The sequence below is a fragment of the Anolis carolinensis genome, chromosome 4, assembly GCF_035594765.1.
Source record: "Anolis carolinensis isolate JA03-04 chromosome 4, rAnoCar3.1.pri, whole genome shotgun sequence".
Lineage (NCBI taxonomy): Eukaryota > Metazoa > Chordata > Lepidosauria > Squamata > Dactyloidae > Anolis > Anolis carolinensis.
In genome coordinates this window covers 157430567-157453535 of record NC_085844.1, presented here as the reverse complement: position 1 = coordinate 157453535, position 22969 = coordinate 157430567, and the positions used below count along the sequence as shown (strand labels likewise).

General features: G+C 40.7%; 1 protein-coding gene across 10 annotated transcripts in view; it reads right to left on the bottom strand.

Annotated features, from left to right (window-relative positions):
- Positions 1–22601, bottom strand: part of LOC107983057 (uncharacterized) — a 35027-nt gene extending 12426 nt beyond the window's left edge. Inside the window, exons 1-5 of one of the 10 annotated variants that reach the window (XR_010005364.1) lie at positions 22043–22566; positions 17086–17184; positions 11253–11383; positions 11087–11166; positions 1144–1257 (exon numbers count right to left, since the gene is read on the bottom strand). Coding sequence is in view for 6 of the 10 variants with exons in the window: in XM_062978102.1 (XP_062834172.1) it covers positions 2873–3305; positions 11087–11166; positions 22043–22171 (642 nt within the window). In the remaining 4 variants the exon portion in view is untranslated. Of the gene's footprint in view, positions 1–1143; positions 1258–1320; positions 3306–11086; positions 11167–11252; positions 11384–17085; positions 18049–22042 lie in introns of those variants that run through there. The other 9 variants (XR_010005362.1, XR_010005363.1, XR_010005365.1 and 6 more) reach the window with 9 other exon arrangements.
- Between the last annotated feature and the right edge of the window lie 368 nt (positions 22602–22969).

Sequence of the window (22969 nt, the reverse complement as noted above, 5' to 3'; positions counted from 1 at the left end):
CCCTTGTCCTGGAGCATTCATCAGGGAGAAACTATATCTTAATCATCCCACTGCTTACAAGGTTATTTTTTCTCCTGAAACAAGTTAGGCAACCCCCACATACAAACATGCACACTTGCTCCAACTAAGACTGAAAAAGGAGTGGAAGAGATGGCACTACTATCAACAACCTTACATGATCCATCTCAAAATATTGACAGTGGCCTCTTATAGGAAAATATGAGTCTAGTCTACAGATGGAGTTTTGAGGTTTTCTGAAAGCCATAAGAAAAACCAGAATAATTGCTTGAATTGATTAAGGCCCCTGGAACATAGTTCCCAAGGCAGGAGGGAAGAGATAGGTTTCACTTTAATCATACTTTAAGTTTTCAAGAGATGTTGCTAAAACTACTGGTCCTCTTGTTCCCTCTGTGAGCTGCATTTTGAACTACTGATTTAATAAACTTCTGTAGGGAATTTGTTGAGAAATGTAGTGCTTTAGGGACAAGGCTGCTTAAAAAAATAGCAGGAAAGGTAATACCTCTCCACACAGGTGATTTTAATGAAGTCCACATTGGGCTTCTTAAGGAAGTAAAAAAGATCATGGCATCTTTGTGGTTTGCTAGGAGTTTGCTTGTTTGTTTAATGTTTGTTTCTGGTGTGGTCTGTGATGTGGGAATTCAGCAGGGGGTTGTTTATTCTCCTGCCAGCTTCCCTGGAGCAATCACAGGCTCTCACTTAGAGACATAAACATCCTCCTATATTCAAGAAAGAACATTTAAAAAAGAAAATACAAATTTAGTAAAAGAAAACAAAGTTCATCCACCCATCTACTTCCATTCAGCAGCTCATGGAATTAAGACATAAAATGCATTGGTATACGCAGGGTGAATTATGTAGAATGGGATTAGAAGTGTTGGAGCATAAGACATAAATGTTTCTACGCTGCCAGCATACTAACTGGTTTCAAAAACTGTTAGGAATGTCATAATCATTAATTTTATTATTGTGCCAGATACATAATACCTTACAGTTTGACACATATTACAAATTATGGAATCATTCATCTCCTCTAGACATAATTGAATAGAACAGCTAGTAGCCAGAGAAGTCAGGTGCTGATGACCTTCACATATGTGTTACAAAATAGGTAAAAATGTGTACCCAATGGTGTAGCTGGAAAGGTAGATAGATGCTTCATGAGATGTTTTCATTTTAACAAGGAAATCACTTTGCAAACATTTTGCAATTGACCATGGACTATATCCATCGTAGAATCTGTAACGAAAACAGAAACAGAATTGATTTTGATCAGAGGAGGAGGAGGAGGAGGAGGAGGAGGAGGAGAGGGAAGGCAGGAAGGAAAGGCAGGCAGGCAGGCAAGCAGGCAAGGCAGGCGAGAGAGAGAGAGAGAGAGAGAGAGAGAGAGAGAGAGAGAGAGAGAGAGAGAGAGAGGGAGAGGGAGAGGGAGGGAGAGAGAACACAGGACTGAATACCTACGGGAGAACAAAGACTCCTACTAATTTTAATTAGTAATGCATCTTCTTTCCCATATGGTTAAATAGCAGTCAAATTTCTCTATACAGTAGAGTCTCACTTATCCAACATAAACGGGCCGGCAGAATGTTGGATAAGCGAATATGTTGGATAATAAGGAGGGATCAAGGAAAAGTCTATTAAACATCAAATTAGGTTATGATTTTACAAATTAAGCACCAAAACATCATGTTATACAACAAATTTGACAGAAAAAGTAGTTCAATATACAGTAATGCTATGTAGTAATTACTGTATTTACGAATTTAGCACCAAAATATCACGATGTATTGAAAACATTGAGTACAAAAATACATTGGATAATCCAGAACATTGGATAAGCGAATGTTGGATAAGTGAGACTCTACTGTATTTCCAAATACAATGGCTGCAATCTTGCCTCAATAAATCTCCAACCCTGCCCAAAGCCCACCAGTTTTCAGCTGCAGCCCCTGGGGCCAAGCAATTTCTTCCTCATCGGAAAGCAAGTGGCTATCTATTATACTTGAGATGGATTTATAGCAGTGGTTCTCAACCTGTGAGTCCCCAGATGTTTTGGCCTTCATCTCCCAGAAAACCTAACAGCTGGTAAACTGGCTGGGATTTCTGGGGATCCACAGGTTGAGAACCACTAATTTATAGCAACAGGGTCATTTAGAGATTCCTGCCAGTGACGTCATAGCTCTACATTCAGCTATAGGAATATAGCTAGACTTTCTCTATGGTACTGTGACCCTCGGTATTCAATGAGATTTGGTTCCTGGACTTCCCATCGAAACCAAAATCTGTGGATGCTAAAGTCCTATTATATACAATAGCAAAGTAAAATGTTATCTCTCTTATAAGATTGCAAAATCAAGGTTTGCATTTTGAAATTATTTTGAAAAAAAATTTCACACCATGGGCGGTACAATCAATGGATGCAGAATTCAGGGATATGGAATGAGGATTTTAATTTGTTGAAACTCCTCTGAAGAGACATTTCTAAGCACTCAAATTCCTCTGCCTGGAGAGGTGGATGTATCAGGTTTTACATTTTCCTATATTTTCATATTTTGTCTTCATTGATTTTATGAAGAAGTCTGCAAAATTTGGAAAAAGTAATTTAAAAAATGTCTAACCATCCTCGTCTGAAAACATATTTCCAGCAACAGAAGGGACTGAAACCTTCGTCTCTCAGCTGCAATATTGAAAGAATTGACACACACATAGTTGTTGCACGATTAATGTTGGGAGAAATGCCCACTGATTTCAAAGAGTGATTTATTCCTCATAGTAATCACTGTATTAGATACAGATTTTCATCAGTATTGCTACTTGCGAAGGGAAACCTATGACGTCATCAAATGAAGTCTTCTCACAGTTTCTCCATGCTGCTGAAATGGAGTACTACAGAGCCCATCACATGACGCAGGGCAATTTTGGTGGGATTCTGTGAGCCTCTATTTTGGCAGCATGGAAAAACAAAGCCCAGAGTGCCTCTCCTTACCCAATTCCTAATGGCACAAAATGGGGAAATGTGGCAAAAAGACAGACCTGAAGGGAGAAAGGACCTGGAATGGCAGAAGACAGACCTGGTCAGGAGGGAACAGTGTAAGATGGTTCTTTCCACTATCCCATGCTTTCCCCCTCTTTTTCCCTGCCTATCTGATGAGGTCCTTAAACCCATTTTCCCCATGTTCTGTATTTCTGAGGACAATTTACCCATTACACCCAGCTTTTTAAAAATTACAATCAGATTTCTAATTACATCATTAATGAGACGCATACTTAGGTCGTAATTCAGCAGCCTGCAACAAAAAGAAGTGAAAGGTATTAGCACTTCGAGAGTTTGGTTATGGTTAATTTACAACTAAACAAAAATGGTGTTTAGTAGAACAAAAAAGGTCATTAGTATCTTACTAGGAGGCAATTAAAAGAACAGATCACAGCTATATATCAAATGCCAAAACAGATGCTGAACTTTACTGTAGAAAATCAACGCTCAATGATGTATATAACAACTACAGAGATTATGCTCTGGAGAGAAAGAAAAAGGTAGCATTGTTATCTTGCTTTATATTGTCCATTATATTATTGCATTCCTGTTTGCTGAATTTAAGCAAAAAAACTCATCACAAAGGTGATGGAACATTTTAATTTTATCTACGGCATAAGTATAACCTCGGTTCCTTGGTTAGATCCAGATTGTTCTTTTTCCCCATTTGTGGTTATTAGTAGTAGAAGTATTTCTACTTGGCTTTTACTCTCTGAAAGGAGACTCAAAGTGACTAACACTAAAAATCATACAATATGTAAATTAAAATCCAAGGACACAAACATTAAAGTAGAATTAATTACAAATACATAGTTAAAACCATTTTTAAAACCTGTTAAACTACATAAAACACAGCACTCCCTGGCTCAATCTTAAGAACTTTCTTCTTTAAAAGTCTGTCTGAAATGAAAGGTTTTAGTAGGCTACTGGAAAGATAGCAGGGCACTGAGTTGAGGGGTAGCCACTGAGAAGGCCCACTCTCTCATTTTCACCAACCAATCTTGCAATGGTGGTAGGACTGAGAGAAGGGTATCTCCTGAGGATTTCAGGGCCGAAGCAAGTTCGTACTGGGATACATGATATGCCAAATAGCTTGGATCTGAGCAGTATGATGCTTTATAGGTCACTAGCTGTGCCCGGCCACGCGTTGCTGTGGTGTTGTCTGGTGGTGTTGGTGAGAAATTGTTGAGGTAGTGGTGGTATTGAATGTCTGTTGTATGGTTGTCTTTATGTTTAGTATGCATTTGGTTGTTTGTGTACTGTGAAAGTGGTGAGGGTAGAGGGGGTCTATGTCCCTATGTAGTATTGTATAGTATTTATATGTTGTCCATGTGTTGTGAATGCTTGGATTGTGTCCTGCTGCATAGTAGAAAGGGTTGGGCTGGATGGCCCTTAGGGGTCTCTCCAAACTCTTGGATTGTATGCTTCTATTATTATTATTATTATTATTATTATTATTATTATTATTATTATTATCATAATCATCTTCATCATCATCATTACTATGTAGAGGCTGGATGGCCATCTGTCAGGAGTGCTTGGATTGTGTCCTCCTCAGAGGCGGTCCAACCATAAGGCGAAATAGGCATTTGCCTGTGGCGCCATCGTCCCGGGGGCACCATCGTCCTGGGAGGAGGGCACCACTCTCCACCTCCTTCTCTTTCGGGCCTTCCAGCGGTCGCGCTGGGCCTTCCGGCCAGCGCAGACCCACCTTCGCACCACGCAAGCCCACCTTTGGGGCCTTCAGAGATTGTGAGGTCTGTGGGAACTTGGAAGCTAGGTATGTGGGGTTTATATATCTGTAGAAGGTCCAGGGTGGGAGAAAGAACTTTTCTTTGAAGCAGGTGTGAATGTTGTAATTAATCACCTTGATTAGCATTTAATGGCCCTGTGGCTTCAAGGCCTGGCTTCTTCTTGCCTGGGAGAATCTTTTTTTGGGAGGAGTTAGCTGTCCCTGATTGTTTACTGTCTGGATTTCTTCTGTTTTCAGAGTGTTGTTCTTTATTTATTGTCCTGATTTTAGAGTTTTTTTTAATACTGAGGGCTATCTGGGTTATCTAAGTCCACACTGCCCTATATCCCTGTTCAATGTTTAGTGCTAAATTTGCAAATATAGTAATTCCTACATAACATTACCATGTATTGAACTGCTTTTTCTATTGATTTGTTGTAAAACATGATGTTTTGGTGCTTAATTTTTAAAATCATAATGTAATTTGATGTTTTATAGGCTTTTCCTTTATACTTCCTTATTATCCAACATTTTCGCTTATCCAACGCTTTTATTTTTCAGTGATTGGTTTGGGGGGGGCGCCAAAATTCTGTTCGCCTACACTTGAAAAATACCTAGGGCCGGCTCTGGTCCTCTTGCATGGTAGAAGGAAGTTGATCTGGATGATCCTTAGGGGTCACTCCAAACCTTAGGATTGTATGATGATGATGATATTATTATTATTATTATTATTATTATTATTATTATTAGTAGTAGTAGTAGTAGTAGTAGTATTGAGAGGCTGGGTGGCCATCTGTTGGGAGTGCTTGGCTTGCGTCCTGCATGGTAGAATTGGGTTGGACTGATTCGATGTGTATTATTATTGTGCAGATATTGGGTGGCCATCTGTCAGGAGTGATTGGAGTGTGTCCTCCTGCATGATATAAGGAAGTTGAACTGGGTATCTGCTAACCTTAAGATTGTATGATATTCTTATTCTTATTCATATTCTTATTATTATTATTATTGAGAGGCTGGCTGGCCATCTGTTGGGAGTGCTTGGATTGTATCGTCCAATGGCAGAGTTGGGTTGGACTGGATGGCCTTTAGGGGTCTCTCCTAACTATCTGATTCTATGATTCGATTTGTATTATTATTGTGCAGATCTTGGATGGCCATCTCTCAGGAGTGCTTGGTTTGTGTCGTCCTGTATGGTAGAAGGAAGCTGAACTGGATGATCCTTAGGGGTGTCTCCTAACCTTATGATTGTATGATCTTATTATTATTATTATTATTATTATTATTATTATTATTATTATTATTATTATTGAGAGGCTGGGTGGCCATCTGTTGGGCATGCTTGAATTGTGTCCTCCATGGCAGAATTGGGTTGGACTGGATTACCACAGTAATTGTTTCATATTACAGTAGAATTTCACTTATCCAACATTCGCTTATCCAGTGTTCTGCATTATCCAACACAGTCGGCCTTTTAGTAGTCAATGTTTTTGTAGTCAATGTTTTAAATTCATTGTGATATTTTGGTGCTAAATTTGTAAATACAGTAATTACTACATAGCATTACTACGCATGGAACTACTTTTTCTGTCCAATTTGTTGTATAACATGATGTTTGGTGCTTAATTTGTATAATCATTACCTAATTTGATGTTTAATAGGCTTTTTCTGAATCCCTTCTTATTATCCAACATATTCACTTATCCAACGTTCTGCCGTTCTGTTCTGTTTTTAATAAGTGTGTTTTTATTCTTTTTGGTTAATGTGCAAATATTACAATTGGTGCATGTTATTGTTTATTGATGTATTGTATATTGTTATTGTTTTGCATTTGTTAGTTCTGTGAGCCTGCCCAAGTCCCCTCCGGGGGAGATGGTGGCGGGATACAAATAAACTTATTATTATTATTATTGCACAATATTAGCATTATATATTACTATATTGAACTATACCACTATATTGTAATATTATATGTAATATATAACATATAATTAATATTATTATTTGGTATTATTATTAGTATTATATTGTATAAATTATAATATTATTATCAATATCATATGTATATACAATATATTATATTATTAAAACTGATATAAAAATATTATATTATAAATGAGGGCGGGAGCCAGGTAAATGACCTTGGAGGGCCGCATCCGGCCCCTGGGCCTTAGTTTGGGGACCCCTGCTTTAGCCTATACTAACTAAGCTAACTAAACTGTTCTTCACTGAGGACTTGAGACATGGGCATGTGGAGTTCTACCCACCTGCATTTCTATTTCTAAATATTAGTTTCCCATCAGCTCTTTAGTTCCCCAGTGTCCATTTATTTATTGAAGGAATGACAAGTCTGGGAGGGATTGATTCTGGTAGAATCACTGTTCTTTCTTGCTTGTGATAAGCCTTTATTGTGTCCAGTACTGACCTCCACAGCTTACTCTTGCTTTTAAATGCACATGTGTATTGTTGTTTTCCTTCACCTGAGGACATAGGAATTTTTAGTGTTTCTTCAAGAATCTGCTCGACTCTATCGTTACATTGTGAGATTAAGAATCATTCAAGTTTATGATAGCTGTCTGCTGATATTTGACGCTAAAATTCAGTTTTCTTGTTTTTGTTTGAGTGGACCTATTCATTGAAGTAAACAACATTAGAAGAATCAACCGTTCTTGGAAATATCATAGGTGTATCAGGTTACTCTCTGCCCATTCATTCTTTATCTGCATTACTCCTTACAGAAGAAAATGCTACAGATAGGCTGGATCCAGATGATCTGAAAGACTGTTATCTACTGCTGTGAAGCTGTGCTTTAAGATCCTTTCAGGTGGCCTTTTTCTCAGACTCACTGCCATGATAGGCATGGTTAGAAAACATACAGTAGACGGTATTTTCTTCTGGCTGTGGAATTGCCTATCTCATAAAGCTACATTGTCCTCTTACTGCTCTCTTATCACCAAGAAGGAAACAATTTTTTATTTACTTTAGATTGTCAACTGGAAATCTTTCAACTGAGACATGCCATACTCTTTGTCATCAAAATCTATTTTAAAATGCTTTTTAAGTTGTTGGAAACTGTTGTTCTAATTTAATTGTTTACTATATTATTTCTAACTTAGTATTGTTAATTGCCATCAAGTCAACTTTGAGTTATGATGAACCCCTGAATAAGAGACCACCCAATCATCAATAGCCTTGCTCAGCTCTTGCAGAGGCAGAGTCATTATTTATTTTATTGAGTCTATCCACCTGGAATGCAATCTCGTTCTTTCCTAATGACCTTCTACCTTACCAAGCTTTATTGCCTTTTATACTGAGCCATGTTTTCTCATGATATGGCCAAAGTATGACAGATTCAGTTTAGTCATCTTGGCCTTTAGGGAGAGTTCAGGCTTGATTTTCTCTAGATCCATTTATTCATAGTTTTAGTAGTTTCTAGTATCCGAAGAACACTTCTCCAGCACCACACTTCAAATTAATTTGTTTTTTCCTGTCATAATCCAGCTTTCACAACCATAGATAGAAATTAGAAATATGGTGGCAATGTCAATCCAAAGTGTGATATTAAAATATATATCTTTACACTTCAGGATCATGTCTAGTTTCTACAAAACTGCCATTCCAAGTGTTAGCCTTCTGATTTCTTGACTGCAGTTCTTGGAGAACGGGAGAAGTCCCAGCAGATTGGAGGAGGGCGAATGTGGTCCCTATCTTCAAGAAGGGAAAAAAGAACGACCCAAACAATTACCGTCCGGTCAGCCTCACATCAATACCAGGCAAAATTCTGGAAAAGATCATTAAGGAAGTGGTCTGCGAACACTTAGAAACAAATGCGGTCATTGCTAATAGTCAACACGGATTTACCAAAAACAAGTCATGCCAGACTAATCTGATCTCTTTTTTCGATAGAGTTACGAGTTGGGTCGATACAGGGAATGCTGTGGATGTAGCATACCTGGATTTCAGTAAGGCCTTCGACAAAGTCCCCCACAACCTTCTGGCAAACAAACTAGTAAAATGTGGGCTAGACAAAACTACGGTTAGGTGGATCTGTAATTGGCTAAGCGAACGAACCCAAAGGGTGCTCACCAATGCGTCATCTTCATCATGGAAAGAAGTGACAAGTGGATTGCCGCAGGGCTCTGTCCTGGGCCCGGTTCTGTTCAGACGAAGGGTTAGAAGGCACGATCATCAAGTTTGCAGATGACACATAACTGGGAGGGATAGCTAACACTCCAGAAGACAGGAGCAGAATTCAAAACGATCTTGACAGACTAGAGAGATGGGCCAAAACTAACAAAATGAAGTTCAACAGGGACAAATGCAAAATACTTCACTTCGGCAGAAAAAATGGAAATCAAAGATACAGAATGGGGGACGCCTGGCTTGACAGCAGTGTGTGCGAAAAAGACCTTGGAGTCCTCGTGGACAACAAGTTAAACATGAGCCAACAATGTGATGCGGCTGCTAAAAAAGCCAATGGGATTCTGGCCTGCATCAATAGGGGAATAGCGTCTAGATCCAGGGAAGTTATACTCCCCCTCTATTCTGCCTTGGTCAGACCACACCTGGAATACTGTGTCCAATTCTGGGCACCACAGTTGAAGGGAGATGTTGACAAGCTGGAAAGCGTCCAGAGGAGGGCGACTAAAATGATTAAGGGTCTGGAGAGCAAGCCCTATGAGGAGCGGCTTAAAGAGCTTGGCATGTTTAGCTTGCAGAAGAGAAGGCTGAGAGGAGACATGATAGCCATGTACAAATACGTGAAGGGAAGTCATAGGGAGGAGGGAGCAAGATTGTTTTCTGCTGCCCTGCAGACTAGGACACGGAATAATGGCTTCAAACTACAGGAAAGGAGATTCCACCTGAACATCAGGAAGAACTTCCTCACTGTGAGAGCTGTTCGACAGTGGAACTCTCTCCCCGGGGCCGTGGTGGAGGCTCCTTCTTTGGAGGCTTTTAAGCAGAGGCTGGATGGCCATCTGTCGGGGGTGCTTTGAATGCGATTTCCTGCTTCTTAGCAGGGGGTTGGACTGGATGCCCCATGTGGTCTCTTCCAACTCTACTATTCTATGATTCTATGATTCTATGATTCTATGCAGTCTCCCTTCTGATTAATGACTCCAAATATTCCATTCCTGCCTATTTAGCCTGCTTGCCCCAAGTATTTCGTTTTGTTTTATGAGGTCTGGCTTCTCCTGATTCGTGCTTTTCACATTCCATGTTCTTATATATGTGTTGTGCTGCTTCAGCCTTTCCTTTTACTACTTAGTATATCTGCAGCTAAATGTGCTTTTAGTTTGAGTCCCGTTGCATTGTTAGCTGCAGTGCTACTTGCTGTCCCCTGCTCTGATCCAGTAACTTGTTCAGTGCCATTCAACCAGGGAGACTCAGCTTCTGGCACTATCTCGTTTCATTTTGTATTGTCTCATCTTATGGTTTTTGTCATAAAAGACATTCAAAGGGGGTTTACCATGCTTCCTTCTGTATAGTATTAAAAGTGTTAGTTATGATTCTGTTGCCATTGAGAGATCCTCTGGGAATATCACTACTATTATCTCTGTCCAATGGTTGTTTGGCACATTTTATCTGTTGGACTTACAATGAAGAGTCATTCTGAGATGGCAGGAGGAGCAATCCACGCCTGCCCTTGGAATTGAAAAAGTTAGGATAGGCTAAGCAGAAATTAAGGAAGTATGAAGTAACTTAAAAGAAGAAAACTGGATCTGGTTCCTCATTAAATATTTATCTGATACTGGAGATCCTACCAGTAACACTGCTGCCATTGGCATAACCTCTTGCCTCACAGGATCATAGATAAGAGAAGTTTGATACCACACAGAGCCATGGCCATTAAAGTGATATTAAATTGTTATAACTATGTAGCATGGATACAAAGCATGAACCCATGCATGAAATCAGCATGCATGGAATCTAGTTATACATGCAAGTTATTAAAAGGAAGGGAAAGATAATGAGACAATTTCTGTTAATCTTTGGCTAGGATGGTCTGGGACAAAAGTCCAGTTTTGCAATCCTTAAGAAAGAAGATCTGTGTTTGAAACAGAATGGCCAGATACAAGAACATTTCTTGGAATTGAAGACTGAACTAATGGGAAAGATTCAGCTCACGTTTTAAAGTAGCAAAATCAGAAAGAATACTCTATGAGAAAATAATCTAAGAACACTAGGCAAAAGTTAAGCTTAATTGACAAAGCATGTGAGCTCAAATTGAAGATTTGGTATAGCCACAACATATGTCACTCATTCAATTGTCAGATGTTAAAAACAGAAAAAATAAAACCCACCTCATTAGAGCTGATATGGAAACTTTTAAATACAGTGGATCAGAACAGGACCTCAGGATCACACATGATGTCGGAGCTATCTACAAGAGATACAGAAGACATCTGTGAAGCAATAACTTCCTTGAACAATGACCGATGAAACAACTGAGAAGGCAGATGTACCTACCTCTGACACACTCACAAGCTGAGGAGTCTCAAGGCAGAACAAATGAACTATTATAGTACAAAATGGGATTGTAAACAGGTTTTGGATACAGATGGCTGTGACTACATCACAAGGCAATGTGATAAGAAAACCTGTTAGATTAAGAAAGTATAATTATGTTCAAACAGAGATAGAGAGAGCAAAACACAGGAGGAGAATGATAACAGGAATCAGAAGGTTGGATTCCAGTAAGACTGCTGGCAGAGTGTACATTTTAGTCAGGGGTGTAAATTTTACTCCAGTGCTTGGAAAGGTTAAGTTGCTGCTGATGCTTCTCTTATAGGTACAGAAGGACAGTTGGAGACTTCTGGGAATGGTCTACATAGTACTATTTTGTCTCACTGTCCTTTCACATCCTCAGGAGTAGAAAAACAGTCATCTTCTCCAAACCAGATTGAAAGCTTCTTTTTCCTTATCCTAAAGTATGCAAGGTCAGTTGAGCAACCTCTGAATGCCCCTCTTCCTCCAACCCAAAGGGAGGAAATTCCAGCTGCTCAGGAGCAAATGTATTGCACAAAGAGATACAAAATACTGCATTCTACAATGTCTTTTAAAGTATTTGCATTGAAATAAGTGAGGCCTACATCAGTGTAAGCCAGTAATATGATTCTAATCTAAGAGGAAGTATGGAAGGAAACAGCTCCAGAAACATGACTGGGAACTGAAACTTTAAAGAAAAAAAAACATGAGGCAAAGATCCCATTCTGATTATGCCGTCAAGTTTGGTGCTATGCTGTGTATACTATTAGGATTTTTTTTGCATCTTTGTGTATCACTTTACATCACATGTGGGAAATACTAAGACATCATACTTTTATATTCAGACATTTTGTCTTCTAGTGGCAGTTAAGATCAGAACTAAGAAAATTTAATTTTTGGAACTACCATTCCTGGAAATAATTTATTCAAACAATGATGGAGAGGTACATTTACCTGGACAACATGAGGTCAGTTGAAGTTATTCATCATTTACAATATGTTATGTGTGTTAACAGTCCCTACTTCTGCCCTCAGGATGACTTCTCTCCCTCTGCACTAATTGGCAGGTCAAGTCCTTCCTAGTGAGGCTTCCCTTCTGTTTTCACAATTCTTGTAAGTGGGCTGGGAGTTTGTTGGAGGAGTGTTCTTAAGCAACTCAAGTGGAGATTCTCATTAGCAGATATCAAATGGAAATGTGCTTTTTATTGTAAGCCTTTCTTTCCCACTGAAGCTCAGGATTTGTAACTTGGCGATGAAGACTGCCACCTACTGAATCATTACTATGTCTCCCTTGGCATCAAGCTCAACCCTAGATGTGATCTGTTATCCAGCTTTGGGTCACATTTGAAACTTTTCAACTTAACAAGAGCAAATGTCTGCTTCTTTTTTAACCATTTCTCAGTACTATGGAAAAAAATATCACTTTATATCCTCACCTAACTGGGAAACCAGGCAGGCAATTGTTGTTAGTCCAACTCTGGAAGGGAAAATCATTCTATTTCTGACCTATCTCACTTTTACATCTGTTCACCCAAAAGACAAGTTCCACATAAAACTATATTGATTTTTTGATTTTAATCTGCATGAAACACAGATTTAAACAATGATCATTAAAATTGTTGACCAGTATATACCAACTAAAATGTATTTGATGTCAAAATATAATTTGGATAGTTTAGACTATTGGATAGCTTTTAAGGCTATAAATTGTATCAGAAATATGGAGAAATATGAAGGCCAGAGAATGTTTGAAAGTTGTTGAGAATGAATATTACTTCTGTATTTGTATTTATCTCTATTTGTATATATCCTCTGAGTTGCAGCTTCTTCTCTTCAAATCACTTCTGATTTACAAAGACCATGCTACTCAAATGCCAGCATGGTATAATGATTTAGATCTTGGACTATGATTCTATCTCTGCCTGACTATGGAAATTTACTAGGTGACCTCTCACTTTCAGAAGAAGACAATGGCAAACTTCTTCTAATTAAATATTGCCAAGAAACATGTCCTTTTAATGACTGCCAAAGTTGGTAAGAAAGGGGGATCATTGTATCTTCATCTCTCCTAAAGACTCAGGAGGAACCAGAGCAGATCTCCTTTACCAACCAAGTGTGGCAGCCTAGAGATGTGATTCCAGAGTTGGTTGGCAATGGTCCCCCCTCTGCAGTTTTAGGAGAAATGGAAGAATAGTGAGCCCACAAGGAAGCTTTGCCCAGCCCCTGGAAATATTTGCAGTTTTTCCACTTTCACAGGATTCCTGCATTTTTCATTCTACAAATGTTGAGGGTCAACATTTGTAGTAGCAGTAAATATACAATAGTAGTAGTAAATATACAATATTACTTGTATTACTACTAATTACTACTATACAATAGTAGCAGTCATACTAATACTGTCATTAGTATTAAATAGAGGGGGAGGAGCATAATAGTAGTGAGCTAGCATAGCATAGCATAGTTTGAGTGTTGGACTAGAGACTTAGGACCTCATCACATTGATGAGGTCCTCCGGATCAATTTGCCAGCCTTCGTGCCAAATCGGGAGGCAGCAGGGCAATCCTGGCACGCTGTGTCCCACCTTGCTGGCAACTGACACTTCCCCACCTCACATATGGTCATGAAGCTTCCCCCACAGTAGCTCTGTTGTTCCCAATGGAACACAAGGAGATTCCCATGTTGGCAGTGCAGCATCATAGAACACTACCACCTCACCTGAGCCATGGAGCCCTACCGGAAGTGAGGCTATATCATGTGATGGCGACATGGGGTTCCATGACTCATCTGGGGCAGAAGCATCCAAGGATGCTAAAATTTCCTTATGTGGTGAGATCATTAAAAAATGGAGTTTGAATCCTTGCTAAATCATGAAAACCCACTGGTTAACCTTAAACAAGTGACACTCACTCATCCTCAGAGGTAATAGCAACCCCGCTCTGAACAAATCTTGCTTTAGGGTCACCATGAGTCAGAGCCAGTATACATGGACCTATACATTCATACATTCAGTGGACCTTCTTTGAACATGCTACCACCACCCAAAGTACAGATACTTACTCATCCCTACATGAGTATACAGAAGAAAGGTGGTGCTGAAGATTTTAACTCTATTCCATTTTAAAGTCCTTGGGTCTCCCCTTTTGGGTTGACCTTGTGGAAGGGTTCTATGTTAGGATCAAGGTTTTACCTGTGCAAAATTGTCTTCCCAAGTTTTGGTGTAATTCTGCATCCTTTAATTGGTGTTTAGCCCATTGTCTTGTCCTTCAATTGCATCCTCTGAGTTGCTTCAGCTTTATTCTTCACTTCCAGCCATGGATCCTTTATACCATGGCTTTTTGGACTCTGGCTACTGGCTTGATTTAATCTAATTCCCAAGACCCAGTCCAGAAAACATTCAAATTTCAATCTACATATACTTCAGGAAATCTGGATCAAGCCATTTTGTATTGGAGTTAAGGGTGGGCATTTTCCCCTTTTTTCCATTACTCAAATTTTGTGACTTTTTGACACACACACACACACACACACACACACACACACATATATATATATATAATATTATATTAAAAATGATATGAAATGAAATTATCACCCATTCCTAGATTGAATATAAATGAATCCATCCACACAGGTGTAGAAAAGTTTTGTTTCCATAAAGATATCGTGCATTTTTATCACTTTCATGGTTAAAACAAAAGCAATCCTGATTTTTTTCCCCTTCAGTAATCCAGTAAGTAAATCCTCTTCACTGAAGTGGCTCATTTATCTTTTGAGCTGATTGCAGAACCAAACAGCTCATTTGACACTCAGATGATTTCACTCACATAACAGAAACAGACAATAAAAATATTCCACATCTCTTTCTAGACCATATTTTGGAGAAGGATCCAATTCTCCTTTCCAAAGAATGATAAAAACATTCTGCTGTGTTCAGGTAACTTCAAAATTGTGCAACTATTGTAATGTGTTCAACAAGGAGCTATCTGAAGCCACTTAGAAACCATTGTTAACTTGAAATAAATTCATGCCAGAATTAGGAAAAATTACTTTTCTGAGTGGCAGCTCCCAGAATCCTCCATAGCCTTGCTAGCTGGCATGTACTCAAGAGTTGTAATCCAGAAAAAAAATACGCTTCTAGCTCTGGCTGTGACAGCATTAATTGAGACTGGGCACTAGAATCACATTTAGTTTTACAATTTGCACTGGCTTCCAATTAATTTCTGGGCTCAATTTAAAAATATGCTTTTGAGTCTTTGATGTTTGGAACCTGAAAACCTGAGGTATAATTTATCTCCACATGCACCACCACGTGGTGTGTTGCTCAACAAGGCAATATTTTGGGTGTGCCAGGTATCTGATATGCCTTAAGACCTTGAAAAGCTGTTACTAGTTAAAATATGCTGGTCTATAAAGAGTTAGGGGATCAGTGGAGGTATATTCAGCTATTTTCCTGTAACTCAGTGATTTCCAAACTTTAGTCTGGACTTCAACTCCCAGAAGCCTCAGCTGCCTTGGTCAATGATTAAAAATTTTGGAAAGTGTAGTTCAAAACATATGGAAAACTAAAGCTGAGGAAACACTGCATAGATACACTGCAAGGATGTCATTTACAGAGCCTTTCTGAAGACCCCTGGAGCACACTGAAGATTCAGCATATCCACATACAGGAAAATAGTTGGACTTGTCCCACTGACTCCCTGCTCTCCAACAACATGAAAATGCCCACATTGGGAAGTGCACTGCTTAAAATCTGGGTTTGGGGGTAGAACTGTGAGACGTAGCTACAGAAACAACAACAACAACAACTTTATTCTTGTACCCTGCTTCCATCTTCCCGAAGGGACTTGAGGCGGCTTACATAAGAAAAACAGTCCATAAATTTAAAACACAATATAATAGCATAGTTATAAAACAACATAACATGACAATTATTAAAACCAAGGCATCAATTGCTATGTACAGAGGGTGATTAGTGAGTAAAGTCCATGAGTAAAATAGAGATGGGTGGGGAGAACAAGGAACCAATTGCATTAAAACACAAAAACCTATACAATGGGGGAAATATTAAACTGCAGCACAGTTTGAAAACAAGATACATGGCTGGTTGCCTCTTCACTCAAAAGTGCACTACTACATCCATGTTTTAGACTCCAGCAGAAGGTGGACAATGAAGGAGACAGTCTAATCTCCCTGGGAAGCGAGTTCCAGAGTCGGGGGGGGGGGGGGCACTACCGAGAAGGCCCTCTCACTCGTCCCCACCAACCATGCTTGAGACAGAGGTGGGAGCGAGAAGTGACTCCCTGGAGCATCTTAGGGCCCGTGAAGGTTCATAGGGGAGGAGGCAATCACGGAGATAAGCAGGTCCCATACCGTTTAGGGCTTTGTAGGTGATAACCTTCACATTGAATTCGGCCCGGAAACTTATCAGTAGCCAGTGGAGCTGCTTAAACAGGAGAGTTGACCGCTCTCTGTAGCTAGCTCCAGTTATTAATCTGGCCACTGATCTTTGTACCAGCTATAGTTTTCGAACCATCTTCAAGGGCAGCCCCATGTAGAGCACATTGCAGTAATCCAGTCTGGAGATAACTAAAGCGTGGACCACCATGGCCAAGTCAGACTTCATGAGGTATGGTCACAGTTGACGCACAAGCTTTAACTCTACAAAAGCCCTCCCAGCCACCACTGACACCTGGACATCAAGCGTCAGCACTGAGTCCAGGAGGACCCCCAGACTGTGGACCTGCATCCTCAGGGGGAGTGTGACCCCATCAAGCACAGGCTGCCACCCTATGCCCCGATCGGCCACACGACTGACCTGGAGGATGTCTGTCTTGTCAGGATTAAGCTTCCGTTTGTTGGCCCTCATCCAGTCCATCACAGTGGCCAGGAACTGGTCCAGGATTTGAGGGGCTTCCTTGGAATTTGGTGGAAAAGAGTAGTAGAGTTGAGTGTCATTTGCATAGAGATGGCACCGAACTCCAAAACTCTGGATGACCTCACCCAGTGGTTTCATGTAGATTTTAAAAAAGCATGGGAGATAGAATAGACCCTTATGGGACCTCACAGGTCAATGGGCAGGGGTCCGAGCAGGAATCTTCCAGCTTCACCCACTGGGAATGGGCCTCCAAGAAGGAGCGGAGCCATTGCAAAGCAACACTTCCAATACCCATTCTGGAGAGCCGTCCCAGAAGGATACCATGGTTGATGGTATCGAAAGCTGCTGAGATGTCTAAGAGAACCAGCAGGGTCACATTCCCCCTGTCAAGTTCCCATGAGCTTATCTTCTCTCTTATCTTCCATCTAGAAATGTATGTCATCAATGTAAAAGACCATGCAGATCCTGAATAGGTCTTCACAGTTATTTACAGACTCACTGTCAAGACTCAGCTTCTGGAAGACAATCATACTCAGCCACAAGTGATTACACATTATGACAATGAAAACTGTGCAAAGTTCTTACTAGTCTATTCTCCTCAACATAGTTTCTCAGTTGTTGTGAAACCTTTTTTTCCAACATGGGAATGAATATTCTTTCCATCCCTTAGATATTAGCTACACCAATTTTAGATGTTTAACTTAAAAAGCCTGGGGATCATGTTTTGCCTTTATTGTTTTAGTTTTTTGCTGAATTAATTCAGTGCTCTCCTGTCCATAAAAAGTGAAGTTTTCTTCTAAAAGTGGAATCTCAGGGCCCCTCCAGCCATGTAACCCAGAATATTAAGGCAGATAATTCACAATATCTGCTTTGAACTGAATTATCTGAGTCCACACTGCCATATAATCCTATGTTTCCTTCTCCCTTAATGCAGAAGAAATCCCAGATACATCTGATACCAGTGGCATGATTTTTTTTCCAGAGCAGTCAATTTAAAATTTGTGTATTTCTTTTTAAAGCCATTGGTTTCAGAGACAGGATATAAGATGTGCTTTCTCCCCTTCCTCTGCAGGAAGTTATTGCTTTCTGCTTGTGTCTCAACCTTCTAAATTATTTTATCGAGAGCATGAAGCTGGGATTTTTTTTTTGCTTATTGACTGCCATCTTGTATTTCAAGCTAGTGATTGACAGAGTAACCAGAATGTTCAAGCAGAAAATCAATAATGCAGGACCTCTAGACACTCCACCAAAGCTCTGAAGAAACTGGTTTACTGGTCACAGTGCTAGTCGCTGATCAGAAAATGTAAAACTACCCAGCCATGAACAGAAAACAATGTAAAGACAGATGCACTGTTCCTTTGCATGAGAGATTTTTTATTAGTTTCCTGTACTTTAAATTCTGTAATATGTTAAAGAAAGGTGGAGTAGAGAGGGAATGAAGGAAACAGGCAAGAGGGTGGGTGAATGAAGCACAAGGGAAGGGCAAAAAAGGAAAGCTCTGACAAAGCTATCCGATAAGGAGTGTTGGTTCTCCTCCTTGCCTAACCAATTTTCCTCCAAACCCGAAGCATTGGGAATTCAGGATATAATTTTATCCTTCTGAAACATCACATTTTACTTATTCCTATATAAGTGACACTCATGTCAACATGAAAGATTCTGAAATTATTACTTGCAAGTTAGCGTTTTGCTGCTAATATGTTCCGCCACCCTTTACCTTCTAGTTTTATGGTGCTCTAATTATAGCCTGCAGGCTTTCTGTGGTCTTCTGCCTCTTCTGTTGGAGTTCAATTCCAAGTGAATTCTGCCCGTTAAGACCTCCTGCTGGGTTATTGATTATTAAAGTAATGCACTTTTACGATGGCATGTTAAACATGGAAATAGAATAATGAATGGCTTGTAATAAGAGCCTGTGCTGCCATCCTATCTCCAATCCTCTTGACCCATCTGCTTCCCAAGAGAGAGGTCTCTAGATCTTTGAGAAATTACCTTAATGCAAAAAATCCTGCCCAACTAATCAAGATGACTCCTTCCTGTTACAATCCTATGAACCCCTGAAAAGATGGCACTAGGTAAATAAACGTTTAGAAGAAGAAGGCGGAGAAAGGAAATGTATTCCTACTGAAGCAACTTTTTAAAAGTTCTATAGAAAGTTGTCTGAGACTGTATTTTTCTTTTCATAAGCTAAATAAATTAATAAATAAAATGTGTAACCTTGGTGTTCATAAAACGTTCTGCTTAAGAATATCTGATCTATAGAGGAGAACAAAAGAAACCAGAAACTCAAGGGTTTTATTTATTTATTACTGCTACTTAGGGAAGGGAAACAGCTCAAGGTGAATGCTACCCTGTATGTTTGGTATTATGCAGTACAAAAGCTTACACAAGGAAAAAAATATGTGCAGATGGCAATGAAGAGGACTGCTGTGAATGCATCACCAGTAGCAGATACTTTGATGACCCTGCAAGATGTAGCCTTTGTCTAAGAAGCTTAATTTTTGTTTTTCATTTACATAGTCCCTCAAATGACAGGGCCTGATGGTATTGCTGCCACAAGACAATTAATGGCACCAACCATCAAGTCCTCACCACTGCAAAGTGCCTATTATGCACATTAATATCTATGGAGAAATATACTTAGAAATAGATATAACAAAAATGCAAAATCCACAAATGTGTTATAAGATCTGAAAACAGACATGAAACCAACCTGCTGAGGGTCTTCCTTTAAAAAAAAACAAAACAATGAGAGCTAGTTTAGTTGTGTGCTGTATAAATCAAGCATTACCGTATTTTTCACTTTATAAGACGCACCTGATGATAAGACGCACCTAGTTTTCAGAGGAGGAAAATGGGGAAAAATAATTTGAACTAAAAGATGACCTAGAACATTTTAATAAAATAATGTAACAGTAAGGGAGAATTGGGCGATCTGGGCGATCGCCCAATTCTCCCTTAGTTCCTTGACGCAGGCGCAGATCGCCCGGGCGATCTGCGCCTGCGTCCAGGAACTAAGGGCAAAATGGGGGGATCTGTGCTGTGTGCGCACGCGCCCCATTCTCCCTTCCTGGACGCGTCCGCAGATTGCCCTGGTGATCTGCGTCCAGGAAGGGAGAATGGCGATCTGCGGACGGCACAGATCGCCCCATTGATGGCAAGGCTGGGGTGACTTACTTGAAGTGGGGACAAACTTAGTAGATGTGGGTGAAACGTCAGTATTTTAAAAACTCTAAAATCAGGACAGTTATTTATTTCGTGTCAAAAGCATTGTACATTTCAAATAATGGAATTAAAAAGAAAATTAAAAAAAGAAAAAAAAAGAAATCACAAGCAACTAAATAGTTTTCGACCAAAAGCGGGCGACAGCAACCGCATTGTCTGTAGCTTTAAACAACTCCTCCTCCGTGCATGAGGCAGGGCATTGTGGGCAAGCATACGTATGCTGAGTTGTTTGTTCAGCTCCACAGTCACACAAGGTGGAGGATTCCTCCAGGTAGTGCCACCTTGCCAAGTTGTCTTTTGATCTGCCCACTCCACTTCTGAGTCTGTTCAGGGACTTCCAAGTTGCCCATTCTTGGTTTGCCCCTGGAGCAAGACCCTCTTGGAGGGGGGGCATCCAGTTAGAATTGCCAGGTTTAGCTGCCCAGAGGGACACCCTTGCTGTTGCTGGAGGAACATCAAGAGGAGTGGTGGTTCTCATGAAGCCCTTCCTTGATTTGAGTCTGGTGGGAGGAGGCTGATAGTCATGCAGTGGGTGGCTTTCACAATGTTCGACCTTTTTTCTCTCACCGTTAGCAGCAACTTCCCGTCGCACGTCAGGAGGGGCAATGCCAGCTAACTTGTAGAGTTTATCAACAGGTGTAGGTTTAAGGCATCCCGTGATGATTCTGCATGTTTCATTCAGTGCTATGTCCACCTGCTTCACATGGGCAGACTTGTGCCAAACAGGACAGGCATACTCTGCAGTTAAGACAAGGCCAGGGCTGAGGTTCTTACTACTTGTGGGTCTGCACCCCATGTGCTGCCAGTCAGTTTCCGCAGGATGTTATTGCGTGCAGCTACTTTGTGCTTGGTGTTCATGCAGTGTTTCCTATATGTTAGTGTTCGATCTAAGGTGACACCAAGGTATTTAGGATGGAACCAGTGTTCGAGCTCTTGGCCTTCCCAAGTAACTTTCAGTTTCCTGTTGGCTTCACGGTTACATAGATGGAAAGCACACACTTGTGTCTTGGAAGGGTTGGGCTTCAGGTGGTTCTCTTTGTAGTAGCTGGAGAGGTCTTTCAAGGCATTGGTGAGTTGCTTTTCAACTGTTTCAAAATCTTTTGCTTGTGTTGTAAGGCCAACACAAGTAAATAAATAACATCACTCAGAAAACTGAGAAATTCCAGGCAGGAAACAATCAGGGCCAGCTAACACCTCCCAACAAAGGATTACCCCAGGCAGAAAGCAGCCAGGCTTTGAAACTGCAAGGCTATTTAATGCTAATCAAGGTGGCCAATTACAACATTCACACCTGCCTCCAACAAGCAAGAGTTCTTTCTTTCTCCCACCCTGGACCTTCTGCAGATAGATTTAACCCCACTTGTCTAGTTTCCAAGAGACCTCACAACCTCTGAGGATGTCTGCCATTTAATTATTAATAAATATAATTATTTATACGTTATATTATATAATATATTAATATAATATAATTAATATTAATAATAAATAAATAAATAAAATTAAGCTGCGGGAGGGAGGCAGAAGAAAGGAGATGAGGAAAGAAGGAAAGAAAGAGGAAAAGAAAGAAAGAAGGGACGAAGGAAGGAAGGAAGGAAGGAAGGAAGGAAGGAAGGAAGGAAGGAAGGAAGGAAGGGAGGAGTCCCTCAAGCCTGCAGGAAGGGCCCCTGCCTCTCACCTGGCCTTCGCCCCAGCCGAGGAGGAGGAGGAGGCAGAGGAGGGGGCTGCTGCTGCTGCTACTGCTTGCTGGCTTGGCTCCCCCGCCTCCCTCCTTCCTTGCCTTGGAGAGGACGGAGAAGCGCACCATGGTCCAGCGGCGCCATCCCGCCTTCGGGGCGGAAGGGAAGGCGAAGGTGGCGGGGAAGCAGGCATTGTGGCCAGGTGGGGGCAGGCACTGGTCAGGCAGGAGCAGGCATCGCGGCCAGGCGAGCAGCCGGCAAGGCTGGCAAGGCGGGCGAGAGGCCGCAGGCCTGGGAGGAGGAGGAGGGGGTGTGCAGGCCAGCAGCAAGAACAGGCCCTGCGGGCAGGAGGAATGGGAGCCCGAGAACCCTTTCCGTCCGCCCTCTGAGCCTCACGTGACACATCGGAGGCTTCCTTGCTCAAGCACACGCACAGGCCCATTGACGGCCAGAGCGATCTGCGGACGCGTCCAGGAAGGGAGAATGGGGCGATCTGTGCCGTCCGCGCGTCCCCATTCTCCCTTCCTGGACGCAGATTGTGTTTATAAGACGCACTGACTTTTTCCCTCTATTTTTTTTTTGGGGGGGGGGGGGGAAGTGTGTCTTATAAAACAAAAAATACGGTATATAGGTCAATGATGGAAGGAGAGCATTATGACATTGTGTACACCAGAAGGCACAAATATAATGGCAAACATATAATGCATCTATCTGTAAATTATTCTATTTCTTCTACTGCTTCGTCAGATAAGTTTCCAATTGTTGTCACTAAAGTGTGTTATTCATATTTGGGAAATGTTATACAACTTTGCTGGAAACAAAAGTGGAGACTGCATTACTAACCAGAATAATTTAGGAGGAGAACAAAACTGCTACCCGCCTTGAGATGTGATATGATTATTAGCTGATTTCATGGATAAATACTC